Source organism: Myotis yumanensis, unplaced genomic scaffold (genome assembly GCF_028538775.1).
Source record: "Myotis yumanensis isolate MYYU_CA2020_CCGP unplaced genomic scaffold, mMyoYum1.0.hap1 SCAF_15, whole genome shotgun sequence".
Lineage (NCBI taxonomy): Eukaryota > Metazoa > Chordata > Mammalia > Chiroptera > Vespertilionidae > Myotis > Myotis yumanensis.
Window position 1 is genome coordinate 22,346,194 of NW_027223766.1, and position 13,717 is coordinate 22,359,910.

Here is a 13,717-nt window from a genome sequence, read left to right on the forward strand (position 1 = left end):
CAGAAATGTATTAATATTAATACCGACAAGAAACACATCTCTCTCGCAAGAAGCAGGGCTGCATTCCTTGGTGTTTGTGCGCATAAGGAAGTGGGACATGGACAAAATTCCCAGTCAAAGGGCCAAGAGGCTGCGCGCTCGGGCCAACGCTGCACACGGGTCCGCCGGCTCCGCCCCCGCACCCCGCCCCATCCCGATCGTGCGGGGTCCTCCAACACTCGCGAGAGCCCTCTCGGTTTCCACGTTTGCCACGTTCCAAAGGATCGGGACAGATTGCAAAGTCGCAGGCGGCTCGCGCTCGCAGGCGGCTGCGTGGTGCCAGAACAGCTCCAAGTCTGCAAGGGGCGGGGAAGAGCAGCAGAGTTCCACCCCCTTCATGGAGGCTCTTGTGATAGGTCCTATATCCCGTCACTCATCCTCCACTCCGCCCCTGTGTAGGGAGGAGGCGGAGCTAGGCCGGGAAGGGGCGTGGCCGAGCGGGCCGGTGAGCCGCGCTCTAGCCTCTGGAGGGAGTCGGAGGTTCGCGGCTGGAGAGGCCCGGGCGCGCGCACCCCGCACGAGGTCGAAAGCCCTCCTAGGTGCGGCGGGAGGTGCTGAGGCACCAGGGCTGCTACTGGAGCCGCAGTCCGTCCCCGCTGCCGCTCCCCCTGCCAGCAGCGGCCCCCGCGCCCCCAGGTTGCCCTGCGCACCGAGGGAGTCCCACACCCCTCGCCTGCTCCAGCGGTGCGCGCGATGGCTCCGCGCAAGAATGCCAAGGGCGGCGGCGGCAACAGTAGCAGCAGCACTAGTGGCTCCAGCAGCAGCGGCGGCGGCGGCAGCAGCAGCAGCCCAGGGGCCCGGAGAGGTCAGAGGCGCTCGGGGCTGGGGGCTGGGGCCGGCCCTGGGGGTGCGATCCGGGCGGCGGGCGGTGCGGTCCCATCTCTCCGGGACCCACCGTGCGTCTCCTCCATATCCGAGTCGCTCCTGGTTGGCGCGAGCGGAGGCCGCGCTTGGTGGGCGGGCTGGAGGGGCCGGGGAAGCAGGGTCCGCGGCCTCGGGTGGGTCCTGCCCTGGAGCGCCTGTGGGCTGATCCCTCATTTGCAGGGTGCAGCCGACATGGAGGTTATTGATCGACTTTCTTGGCTTTCCTCGGGACTGAGAATGGGAGTAAGAGAAACAATTCGCCTTTGCCTTGCATATTTTGGGGAGTTTGGAAGTGAGCCAAAGTCAGAGAGAGTAAGTGACTGCCAAATCAGCCGCTTTTAAGAGCAACTCAGAGGACACTCTATTGGGGGTGTGCAGTGTGTTTGGGGGAGTAATTTGAATGTTCTTGGAAATTATTTTAAATATTTTTGCCTTAATGTAGCTTTCTTAGCATGCTTTTGAAGGGTTACAGAATATACCGTGGAATCCTGGGGGAGCTTCTCAATTATTTCCCATTGTCTTACAAAAAATGGATTGAATATTCACCCTTCTCTCTCCTGTGCTTACCTACCAAAGGGGGAGAACAGATGTTTTAAATCAGTTTCATCTCATATTTCAGTGGTTCTCTGTTTCTTTTATACTTCCTTTGACTCATAGGAGATTGAAACTGCACTGCACACGTGTATTGAATGTGAGCTGTAAGCTTTCTTTTTTGGAAATGATCATTTCTAAATGACTTAGACTGTTTCCTGAGGTATACATGTAATATATTCATATTTATTAAGAAAATAAATCAGATAACCATGTCCCCACTTCAAAGAACTATTTGTGTATAGCACTTATCACTACCTGAAATTATCTTATTTCCATGTGTATTGTCTTCCTGTCTCAATTGTGTCCTCTTGTTCATTTCTCTTCACAACTCCTAGCATGGTCCTGGCCCTTAATAGGTGCTCAATAAATATTTGATCAGTGAATGAATGCATTTACATGGTGCAGTGAAAGCCATTGCACAAACGTACATTCTGAGAACTAGTATTTGTATTGTCAATGGAAAAAGACAGCTCGAGGTTCAAAGTGATCACATTAATTCACCTTTGACATAAGAAGAAGTTTGTGTCCTTCTGTCCCTTGTCCTCAAATGCCAACCAGTGACTTAAACAGGCTGAAGAGTAGATGAGCTGGCTCAGATGGCTCTGGCTACTCTTCTTAAAGTTTCTAAATGAGAAGAGACATTGTGCCACCTAAGAACCAACAGAAAAAGCTGGTGAACAAGACTTAGATGTTGTTTTCAATAGCTGTTTACCAGGGAAGCACATTTTTGTTCCTTTTTTTTTTTTTTAATCTTTTTCGATGGTGAGTAGAGAGGACTGATTGCACCTGAGCAAGTCGCTTTATATGACCTGCTATTGGTAAGAATTAGTATTGGGAAATGTGTTATGTTCCCACCCCCACTGAACTGAACCAATAACTGAACCAGTTTTAACAGGCAGGTAATACATTTAGGAAATGTTATGACCTAAATGAATTTATTCTGACTTTCATATTTAGGCATTTTAGGGCAACCTCTGTCCATATTTGAAGATGTACAGCCTTTTAAGCATTTTGCACATTGATTCCATAATTGTCATGAAACAAAGTATGTAAAAGCAAATATATTAAAACAAAGTACCAGTATTATGAAAAAACAAAACAAACTAGCACACAAACAAAACCCTCAAAGCATTTCAAGAGTTGGTATTGGAGTCTTCCATGTGACATAATGAATATTCTTTTTCTGCAGCCATTTTTTTTTTTCTCTCTCAGTAAATACTGAGTTCTGACTGTGTGCCAGGTAGAAGGCACTGGAGATGGAAATGAGGGTTCTCTCAGTTGTAAACAGTTACACCGCAGCGTGACAGTGTGATTTTATTTATACTGTTTTCTTTTAGCAGGATATACCCCAAAGATAGACAACTTCTCTTTTGTTGCTCTGTGTTTTGGGTCATAGAAGTATAGACATTGATGCCCAAACCATTCCCATCTGCTGGGAAAATCATTTTATCAGTGGCATTACTGAGGCCTGTTCAGTTCCCTCTTCTAAGAGATGAAGAAATTAATGCCCAGAAAGGTTGGTTAGTTCATTAAAGGCGTGCTTTTTTTGGAAGCCCAACTAGTTAATGGACATCTAAGACCAGAACTCAGGTTTTTTTGTTATTCATTTACTATACCACTTGCTTGAATTTTAGGTTATATAATTTGTAAGATTTTATGAAAGTCTTGGAATTGAGGTAGATTCTTTTTTTAAGCTTCCTTCAGGAGTTCTCTATGGTACACTATGAATAGTTACTTAGGAAAAGTATGCTTTGTTTCACCAATTAAGTTTCCTGTGGCTAAAATTATGTTTGAAACAGTACATTTGAAAAATCTTTGTTTGAGACGTCCAAGGGCTGAAATAGTCAGTTATTTTTTAGGTGTTTTGCATTGAATCTGAAACTGATGATGACATTGGTCACATTCAACATTGTTATTGCTTAATTTTTGTATACAAGTGTGTGGTGAAAAGGACCCAGTCTTTTGAAACATGTGTTTTAGGGAAAAGGTGATGATCTGGCCTTCTGTTTATCTTGGTGGTCATGTTGAAAAGTCGTGTTTGGAAACTGAAACCCTGGGGATTTATATAACACTTAGATTTCTAAAGCAAGTGCCTGCTTTTCATTTTACTCATTTTAAATTGAAAACTGCTAAAATGTCTAGTTTCCTATGGAGCTCAATCTTACCTGTTTCAGTTTTGCTGTCTATAATAGAAAAGAGACTTAAGTAAATGGGACTTGTATGGCCAGTTCGGGCCAGAGGGAACCTCCTTCAGATTTATTGATTTGAAAATCTTTGGTTAAGAAGAATCATGTCCTTTTGGGCTTAGTATTTTGTAGTACACCAACACTGGTATGTGTGATGTTTTTGTTTGTCTAGCTTTTCCCTTATGAGTGTCATTCAGTCTTTCCCTATAGCTTCTAACATGCTATAGGGGTGTAACATCTGTTTATTTTATCTAATAGTATCATCCTGTTCCACCGCCCATTACCAGTAGGTGTCACTGTAGGACACAATTTTCTCCTTCAAGCTGAAGTTTAAGATTATGTAATACCAATTAGTGTGTGTGTGTGTGTGTGTGTGTGTGTGTGTGTGTGTGTGTTTTAAATTTAATCAGTCCTGTACATACTCAAAACTATCCATGGGTAACTACTTAAAAACTCTTAGCCACTGCTCTCAAAGTCTTCAACTGCAGATTTTGTAATTGAATAGTAAGAGTCTGTCCCTAGCAGCCTTATTTATTTAGACTTCTCTTACGTAAAATTAAATGCATCCCTACACTGTCTGTAAAATGTATACATTCATAGATTCATTTGATGCATATTAATCATTTAGAAATTGGCTTTCTTTCTACTTTCAGTATCTCTTAGATTGCTTAGCAAGTAACGAATGCGATACACTGCTGATCATATTCTGGCTTCCTTGAGTGAATAGGCCTGCGTGAAATTCCCCTTCTTTTGCCCACTGTCAGTCAGGGCCACTTGCTGAAACCTCGGTTAGTCATTCTAAGTTGAAAAGGTAGGAAGGCCATAATTCTTCCACTGCAAGAACTGTGCACTATTTTGTGTTCAGTGGATCAGCATTCTGTCCACCCAGCCAGGTCATATGAAACCAAGTGCTAAAAAATGTCCTGAGGGAATTTTTGAACACGTTTTTAAAAGACCAAACAAATTCATCTGTGTTGGGCTTAGGAAATAAAAGGAACGTTCTATGTTTTAGTCTTGTTTTAAAATGACGTATCTCTGAGAGATTACTAGAAAATGAAAGGTTTTCCTTTTCCGCTGATTACCAGGAGAGTAACTTTGATTTCGAAGGCATACGTGGGCGATCTTCCTTATTTTTAGTTAGTATGGGAGATTTAACCCCTGAGCTCCATGGTCTCAATAGAATAAATCTTTTTTTCTTTAGAAAGACAATGCAGTTTGGGAGAGAGTGTTGACCTGGATTCATGTTAAGAGCCGTGTGGCGAGTCATTAAAAAATCTCTAATCTCGGTCTCCTCAAACAGAAGAATTATTCTCTCCTTCCCTTTCAAAGTTATGATAGCCCTAATGTCAATTTTGTATAACTTCCTATTTCTAGGTGTTTTCATTAAAGTGTTTCTAATCTAAGAGTGAGTCCAAAACTGGCCATTCATGGCATGCTTGAAATTTTTTGATTATTGTAAAAAATCCTATTTTTGTTATATTCTGTAGTACCTGTGTTTTAAGTGGAATGGATGTTCTAGAGGTTGTTTTTTAGACGGTGGCTTTGGGTACCATGTGACACATTTCTGTCCCCTTCTGGGGGTGTATAAGTATCCCATTTATCCACAACCTTCAAGTTGCTGATTTACCCTCTAATCCAGCGGTTCTCAACCTATGGGTCGCGACCCCTTTGGCAGTCGAACGACCCTTTCACAGGGGTCGCCTAAGACCATCCTGCATATCAGATATTTACATTACCATGCATAACAGTAGCAGCATTACAGTTATGAAGTAGCAACGAAAATAATTTTATGGTTGGGTCACTACATGAGGAACTGTATTTAAAGGGCCAGAAGGTTGAGAACCACTGCATCCCTCCGAGGTCTGTGACATTATTTTATTTTACTAGAGCTCAGATGCAGTTCAAGCTTTTGATGCTCTCCCAGCACACTGTTTTACAGTCATGAAAATACGCAACTTACTTCATGTCTTGGATACTTGTGCTTCGCCCTAAGGGGTTTGACTTCATTCTGTACAAGATAACAAATTTTTAAAAACATTAACTTCCCTTCAATAAAACCTGTGTGTACACAGAACCCGTTTACAATATCCCCATATCTCTGGGGAAAGCTCAGCCATCTGTTGGGAGACGTGGGGGTGCCCGGGCTCCCCATATGTCTCAGTTCCTGCTGCACAGCATCCACTCAGCACTGTACACATGGGTGTCATCTGTCTGGGGGACGCAAGACTGGGTTTGGCCCTATGGTTCTGGCCAGTTCTGTTAGAGAACTAGAGATTAGTATTCATTTCTTCCTTCTCTTCTTCGGACTGCATGCCCTGGAGCCCAGTGCCTTCACCTTTTAACTTTTTTCTCTGCCGGTAGTGCTGGGAGTCAGGATGGTGTTTTCTTGTTAGTCATTATTATTTTTAAATTTTTGCTTACTTTATTTTCCTGAAATGAGAGTGCTTCAGGCATGGGGTCTGCCTTTGATATTGTTTTTCAGGGATGTAGCTTAGTTACCTTTGGCTGATATGGTTATCTTTTAATGGCAAATCACTTAAAGGTAAGTTCTGATCAGATTGATGACGCCCGAGGACAAATTTGCTATGGATAACCTGTTTGACTCAAAGGAAATGTTGAGCTCACCTGGTGAATAAATCTTTTAAGAAATAGGTACATAAGATCTTTTGAAAGATCTGGGCTGTTCCTTGGCCCCCCGTGAGTTCCAGATGACTTGCCTGGCCATCCTGGCTGCAGTATGACCGTCATCCTCTGTCATGGATGCTCTCTGTGCTCTGATTTAGGGTCGATGAATTAAGTGGGGCCAGGGATAGTGGAGGAGGGTGTCCCGTTGGAGCAGAGTGGAAGCCACTGTTGCTGGACTTGGAGAAATGCCAGCATTTCTCTCCCTCCTATTTGCCTACAGATTTAACGCAGTGACTCATTTCATTGCTGTATGGAAACTAGCAAGCATCAGTCTTAATTTTAAAGCGAGAGAATATTGTTTGAGAAAATAATTATTCCATAACCAGTATTGTACAACTGCTTTTTCTCATCTATAATAATAAAAGCATAATATGCTAATTAGATTGAAGGATAGCCGAACGACCTTCTGGATGAAGCCGGGCTGTGAGGGCTGAGCCCCTTGCACAGATTTTGTGCATCAGGCCTCTAGCATTGTATATAAGTTTGGCAGCCTTTTCTGCCACTCCATATGCAGACTCACTGCTGTTTTGTGTTCTGTCCTGTCTCTAACTTCTGTTTCTTGTTTATTATGCTGCCAATATACACCATTTTCCTCCTATCTCTCACACCCTGTTTTAAATGTCAATTTTCCTGAAATGGTATACTGGAAAGGCTTTTTGGTCTTAAATTCACATGTAAATTTTATTTGGGAGCAGTTAATTTTTTTCCCTTACATGACAATTAAAATCTGTGTTGTAAATGTTTGGGTTTTCTTGAAAGAATACCTACCATCAATTTCATTTTTCCATTCTTTGAATTAAATCAGTTTGAATAGGATATTTGTCATTTACTGAGTTTTATAGATTATTTCATGCTATTTGGCAGTGAGTCATCTCTCAGACTTCTAGAATGCAAATATTTCTGTATGCTTCTTTTTAAAACTCTATTCGAAATATTACATACTAGTACTTATGACCTAGAAATAGATATAAAGTAATGCATATCTACCACACAGGTGAAGAAATAAAATGTTACCAATTCTTGGTTTCTTCTCTCCTGCGTTATCCCTTCCCAACCACTCTTACACATTTTGTGGTAATCATTCTCATGCATTTCTGTATAATGTACACAAACACAAATAATGTTATATATAATGTTATGCTGCATATTATCCATTTCCTATTCATTCATGTAAAATCTACCCATTATTAAAGCAATACATGCTTAGGAAGGATCCCTGGATGTAGAAATATTGTAGAAATATGTATACTTGTTTAGCACATGTCGACAGTTTTGTGAATAGGCTCACTCTTTGCATACTAGTTTGATTCCACTTGTTTGGATTTTACCAAACTCTGGCTCCCCATTTTCTTACGGGAACGTGTAGTTCTCCATTGTAGGAATATCCCACTGTTTGTTTAGCCATCCTGTTGTCAGAGACCACTTGGCTTATTTAGGGTTTTTTTTTTTTTAAACTGCTGCCCTGGACACTCTTGGACCTGTCCATCTCCTGTGGTGTTTCTAGAACATAATTCAGGATTGGAATTGATGGGCCACAGCACATACACATACTAGACATTGCCTTTTTTTTTTTTTTAACTCCACAGTGGTTATATCACTTTTCACTCCCGCCTACAATGAACAGAGCTCCCTTTGTGCTGCCACAAGGTTACCAGCACTTGGTAGTGAGGTTTACTGTTTGCCAGGTTAGTGGGTGTGAAGCAGTACGTTGTGGTTTAAACTTGCATTTTCCTGACCACCTTTGAGCTTACTCGTGGGAAGAGCCATTCCTGTTTCCTTTTCTGTGAATTGCCTCTTCATCTATTTTGCCTATTTTTCTGGTTTCTTTTTATATTTTTAGTTTCGATTTGTAGAATTTCTTTTTATATCCTGAACCTTTTGAGTATTTGTGTGGTAAAGGCTTTCTCTCTGTCTGATTATTCACATATTCATATTCTGAGGTATATTTTACTGAACAAGAATTTTTAGATTTTTAATATATAAATATATTTTACACTCCCACCAACAGTGTGTGGTAAGTTGTTTTTACATCTCTACCAACATTTGGTGTTGTCAGTGTTCTTAATTTTAGTCAGTCTGGTATGTGTTTTGTGGCTTCTCTTTGTAATTTAAAATTATGTGACTAAAGATGGCATGTACTTTTTCTTGTACTTATTAGCCATTTACATTATATTCCTTTGTGAAGTTTCTGTTTAGTTCTTCTAACCATTTTTATTGCTTTTTTGGCTTTTGATATTGAACTATAATTTTCATATATTCTGGATAGAAGTTCTTTTCAGACAGGCATGGCAACTATGTCTCCCACTAACCTTTTCATTTTCTTAATAGTATCTTTTGAAGTGCAGATATTTTAATTTTATTTTTTAAAATATGTTTTTATTGATTTTTAGAGAGAGGGGAAGAGAGGGAGAGAAATAAACATCCCTCAGCTGCCTCCTGCACGCTCCCTACTGGGGATCAAGGCAACAACTGGGGCATGCCCCCACTGGGTACAGGAGAAGACACTCAACCATTAAGCCACGCCGGCTGGGGAAAGTGCAGATTTTTTTTTTTAATGTTGATGTTTATTTTATTTTAGTTATGTTTTTTGCTTTCTGTGTCTTGTCTTGGAAGCTTTGTTCCTGTTCCCAACTTACAAAGCTATTTTATATTTTCTTGTAGAAATTTTATAGTTTTAATTTTTATATTTAGAACTATGATCCATCTCATCATTGGAATGCTTTCAGTACTGTTGTCAAAGAGCAAACATATACAGGTCTTATGATAAGTTTATTTCTGGCTCTCTATTCTGTTTTTTTTTTTGTTGTTGTTGTTGTTGTTTGTTTGTTTGTTTTAGGGAGGGGGGATTATCTATTTGTCCTTATGTCTTTACTACACATTCTTGATTACTGTAGCTATATAGTAAGTTTTAAATTCAGGTAGTATAAATCTCCCAACTTTGTCTTTTAAGATAGCTCTGGATATTCTAGTTCCTTTGTATACTTATATATATTTTAGAATCAGCTTGTCAGTATCTACTAATGATTAAAGTATGCTAGGGTTTATGATTAGAGTTCATTGAATGTATAGACCAAATTTGGGTCTAATCCATGGCAGTGGTATAGCTCTTTAATTAGGTCTTTCTTTCCACCTTGTTTTGTAGTTTTTGGTGTTAAGATCTTACACATTTTTTGTTAAATATTTTTCTAAAATATACTTTTTGAAGCTATTGTATGTGACATTTAAAACATTTATTTCCCTATTATTTTCTGCTGGTATTTGCTCATAGAACCCATACATGTACCTTATATCATATGACCTTGCATAATTCATATATTAGTATTAATTCTAGTAGTTAAAAAAAAAGATTCCTTGGGATTTTCCATGTAAATATCATTGACACCTATGAATAAAGACAGTCTTACTTTATTTCCAATCTGTGTACCTTTCATTTCTTTTCTTGCCTTATTGTGCTACCTAGCACCTCCAGTACGATGTTGAATAGAAATGGTGAGAGTAGATGTTCTTGCTTTGTTCCTGATTTTAGTGACAAAGTGTTTGTTATTTTATCACTAAATGTAATATGAAACTCTAGGTGTTTTATGAGTGCTTCTTATTGAATTGGGGGAATTCCTTTGTATTTCTAGGAATTCCTTTGAAAATTTTTTCATATCTTTTTTTCTCTAATCAATATGACCATGTGGCTTTTCATCTTTATGTTGTTAGTAAAATGTTATAATTATTGATGCTTTGAATGTTAAATCGGCTTGCATTCCTGAAATAAGCTTCACTTGGTCATGGTGAACTATTTTTTTATATAGTGCTTCATTTGCTAATATTTTCCCCACAGTTTTGCATCTGTGTTCATGAGGGATGTGGGTCCATAATTTCCTTCCCCTCCTTCCTTTCTCTTCCTCCATTCTTCCCTCCCTCTCCTTCTTCTCCTTACTAGGAATGTGATTAGTACTCAGTTTTCTCTGCATGTGTAGATTATAATTTATAATAGCAGACCTTCTAATTTAAAACCACTCTTACATTTCTGGGAAAAATCCAACCATGTGATATTACAAATTTCTCAATAATATTGAATTAGTTGTGTTAATATATTCATAAGTAAAATTGACCTGTAATTTTCTTTGCTGGTTTTGTTATCAAGGTTATTTTAGCCACCTACATGAATTTACTAAGATTTTCTCTTTTTCTGTTTTTTTGGGGTAGGATTAGTTATTTGTCAGAACTCATCCGAACCTTTTTGTCATTTACCTACCATTAAATAGAACAGAGGGTAGGGAGGGGGGGAAACTGCCTTATGATTTAAATGTTATATGGCCATTTAAGTTTTCTGTTTCTTCTTGAGTCAGGTTGGCTAAGTTACACTTTTTCTTCTGAGGCACCTTACATTTATTAAAAATGTATTATTTGTTTCTGTTCGTATGGTTTTAGCTGTTCCTCTTGTAAACAGAAAATAACTATTGTATGCCTATTACCTTGCAATAAAATCAAATCATTTTAAACATCATTAAATATTAAGCTTCTTACTTCGTAGCTAGTCTTTAGACACAAAGGTTTTCAGAGTTTATCAAAGTGAAAAGTCTTTATAAAATAGATGGAACATTCTAATATCTGTGAGGATGTAAGCATTTAATACCGGTAGTTTGGTTGGATTGACTTGGTTTGGTGCCCACTTTCCTCCTTAAGTGGTTATGATTGGCACTGGGTACGATATACTTTGTTGAAAGTTGAGCTTACTCTTCATGAATAAAACACAAGGCTTATTTTCTGGAACTTTCAGATTTACTTGATTATTTTATGGGTTTTAGCTACTCAGTCTTTGTAGATATCATCAGTAAATAAATACACCTGGAGACCTAGGGTGCCTGACAGATCTAAGGCACAGTTACTGATGGGCTCTGGCCCATGTGACAGGTACTAGTAGATTTAAGTGCCAAACATAGCCCAGAGTTTCAATTAGCCTTTTGCTCTGTAAGGTTATAAAGGTAGGAATTTTTAAGATGAGATTAATGTATATGAAGGTGCAAAGCTGATAAGCAGCATGTATTTATTTTATTTTTCTAGAGGTAGGGCATTGTTTGTGTTATTAGGTCCCCAAGCCAATTTGTAGAATTCTATTGTGATCAGTAAGATGACAAGAAGAATAGAGTAAGATTGAGTAAGCTAGAGCACAATTCACTAGCTTAATTTAAGTAAGTGCTAATTTGGAATAAGCTTAAACTAACACATTCAAGACCTTCCCCCTCAGCTGGTCCCTCAACAAAGCCCTGCAGTCTCTCTTTGTTCTTAGTTTATGGTTACCCGTGTTTTCACCACTATTTAAATCTTCAACTCCTTGAGCTCAATGCCTTACTACTTCTCATTCAATTTTGACCAATGACTTCTTCCTATTGTGAGGAGAAATCAGAGAACTTCTTTCAAGAGTTGTTCATCTCTTGTGTGATGGATCGGGGCTGGCCGGTGAGTTGAATGACACTGGGAGATAACTGACATGAGGCTGATTACCCCGCCCCCCCCCCCCCCCCCCCCCAGTGGGGAGACAGGGTCTAGGTCACAGGGGTGGGCAAACTTTTTGACTCGAGGGCCACAATGGGTTCTTAAACTGGACCGGAGGGCCGGAACAAAAGCATGGATGGAGTGTTTGTGTGAACTAATATAAATTCAAAATAAACATCATTACATAAAGGTACGGTCTTTTTTTTTTTTTTTTTTTTAGTTTTATTCATTTCAGATGGGCCGGATCCGGCCCGCGGGCCGTAGTTTGCCCACGGCCTAGGACATAGAGTGGGGGCTAAAGCAGTGGAGAATCTTAGAAATTGCTCTGATTTGGATGTGAAAAGTTCACGACTGAGCTAGTGAGGTGTATCTTTCATGTGTGGTTTAGTAAAGCCCCTTTTCTTTCTTTAGCCCGGTAGGGTGGTGAGTGGAGATGAGCCAGTTAAGTACCACAGTTAGACTTGAACAGTTTGGCATTCACAACTATTGTGGACTGTTGGGTCTCCACCTACATAAGAGAAAAACATAGGCTGGAAAATCAATCCTGGGCCTCTCTGGGGGTTACCGTAAGTGCACATCACTTTCTCATGGAGGGGGAGCCCTCACCTTTTCCCCGAAAACTCTTCTCCACCCCCTCACATCCCATTCTTTATTCTTTCTCATTTAATCTAAAACAAAACAAAAAGTACCAAAACCTCTTCCTACTGTGCCTACTCTACCCAGCCAGATATTACAAATGATTAATACAGGCTCATTTTCTTTACTCCTTTACTTCAGGTCTTTCTGGCCAGAATCAACAGAGACTACGCCAATCCCAGATCCACTGGGCTCTTCTTGTTTCTTTACGTTGTCTGCTCCCTAAAGGATAGTGTTCCCAGGATTCTTTGCTTGGCCTTGGTCTGATCCCATGCTCACCCTTTTCACAGCTATCTATTGATGGCCATCAATTCTAAAGCGCTCCTGAGCTGTAGACTTAATAACAATAATGACAGAGGAAAAATAGTTACCACTTATTGAGTCCTAGCTATGTCAGACATTGTGTACTTCTTTATATTTTTGCATTTAATTATCATAGTAATTCTCTAAATTCTCTTTTTGTAGATGAAGATATAGAAGTTCAATTAGTCAAAGCTCATGGATTTAGAAAAATTCAGAACAGAGTTTAGATCCCAGTTTTGACTGTAAAGATACTTTACTTGAACATTTTTAGATTCTCATTTGTTGCTTAGATTACTCATAACTGGTCTTGTTCATCTTTCTGTCGATTACTCATAACTGGACCTGTGTCATCCTTCTGTCATACTATCTTTATAAAGTAGAAATCAGATCATGTTCACTTCCTTATTTGAAAACCTCAAGTAGTTAGTTCCCAAGTACTCAGGATAGACTTTAAATTCCTCAGCATGATCTAGGCGGCCCTTCATCATCTTGCTCCTTTTATCATCTCTAGCCATCCTCTGCCTCACCCTCTTTTTATTTATACAAGAGGCCTGGTGCATGAAATTCATGCACTTGGGGGAGAGGGGTGCCTCAGCCCGGATTGTGAGAGGGTGCAGGCCAGGCAAAAGGGACCCCACAATCAGGGCCAGGGAGGGACGCGGGAGGTTGGCCAGCTGGAGAGAGACTGCGGGAGGGCTCCAGGGCATGTCTGGCCCCTCTTGCTCATTCTTGATCGGCTAGATTCCAGCAGCAAGCTAACCTACCGGTTGGAGCATCTGCCCCCTGGTGGTCAGTGGACGTCATAGAGATTGGTCGATCAGTGGACTGTCTGCCCCCTCATGGTCAGTGCACATCATAGCAAGCGATTGAGGGGCCTTAGCATATTACACTTTGATTGATTGAATGGCCGACCTGATGACCGG

The 13,717-nt window shown here is 40.2% G+C and overlaps 1 protein-coding gene across 9 annotated transcripts in view; it reads left to right on the forward strand.

The window, feature by feature from the left end:
* Positions 1-495: 495 nt before the first annotated feature.
* ASPH (aspartate beta-hydroxylase) overlaps positions 496-13,717 on the forward strand; it is a 173,913-nt gene continuing 160,691 nt past the window's right edge. For all 9 annotated transcript variants that reach the window (XM_070391973.1, XM_070391975.1, XM_070391974.1 and 6 more), the window contains exon 1: positions 496-844. In XM_070391973.1, coding sequence (XP_070248074.1) covers positions 733-844 — 112 coding nt within the window. In that variant the 5' untranslated portion in view covers positions 496-732. The remainder of the gene's footprint in view (positions 845-13,717) is intronic.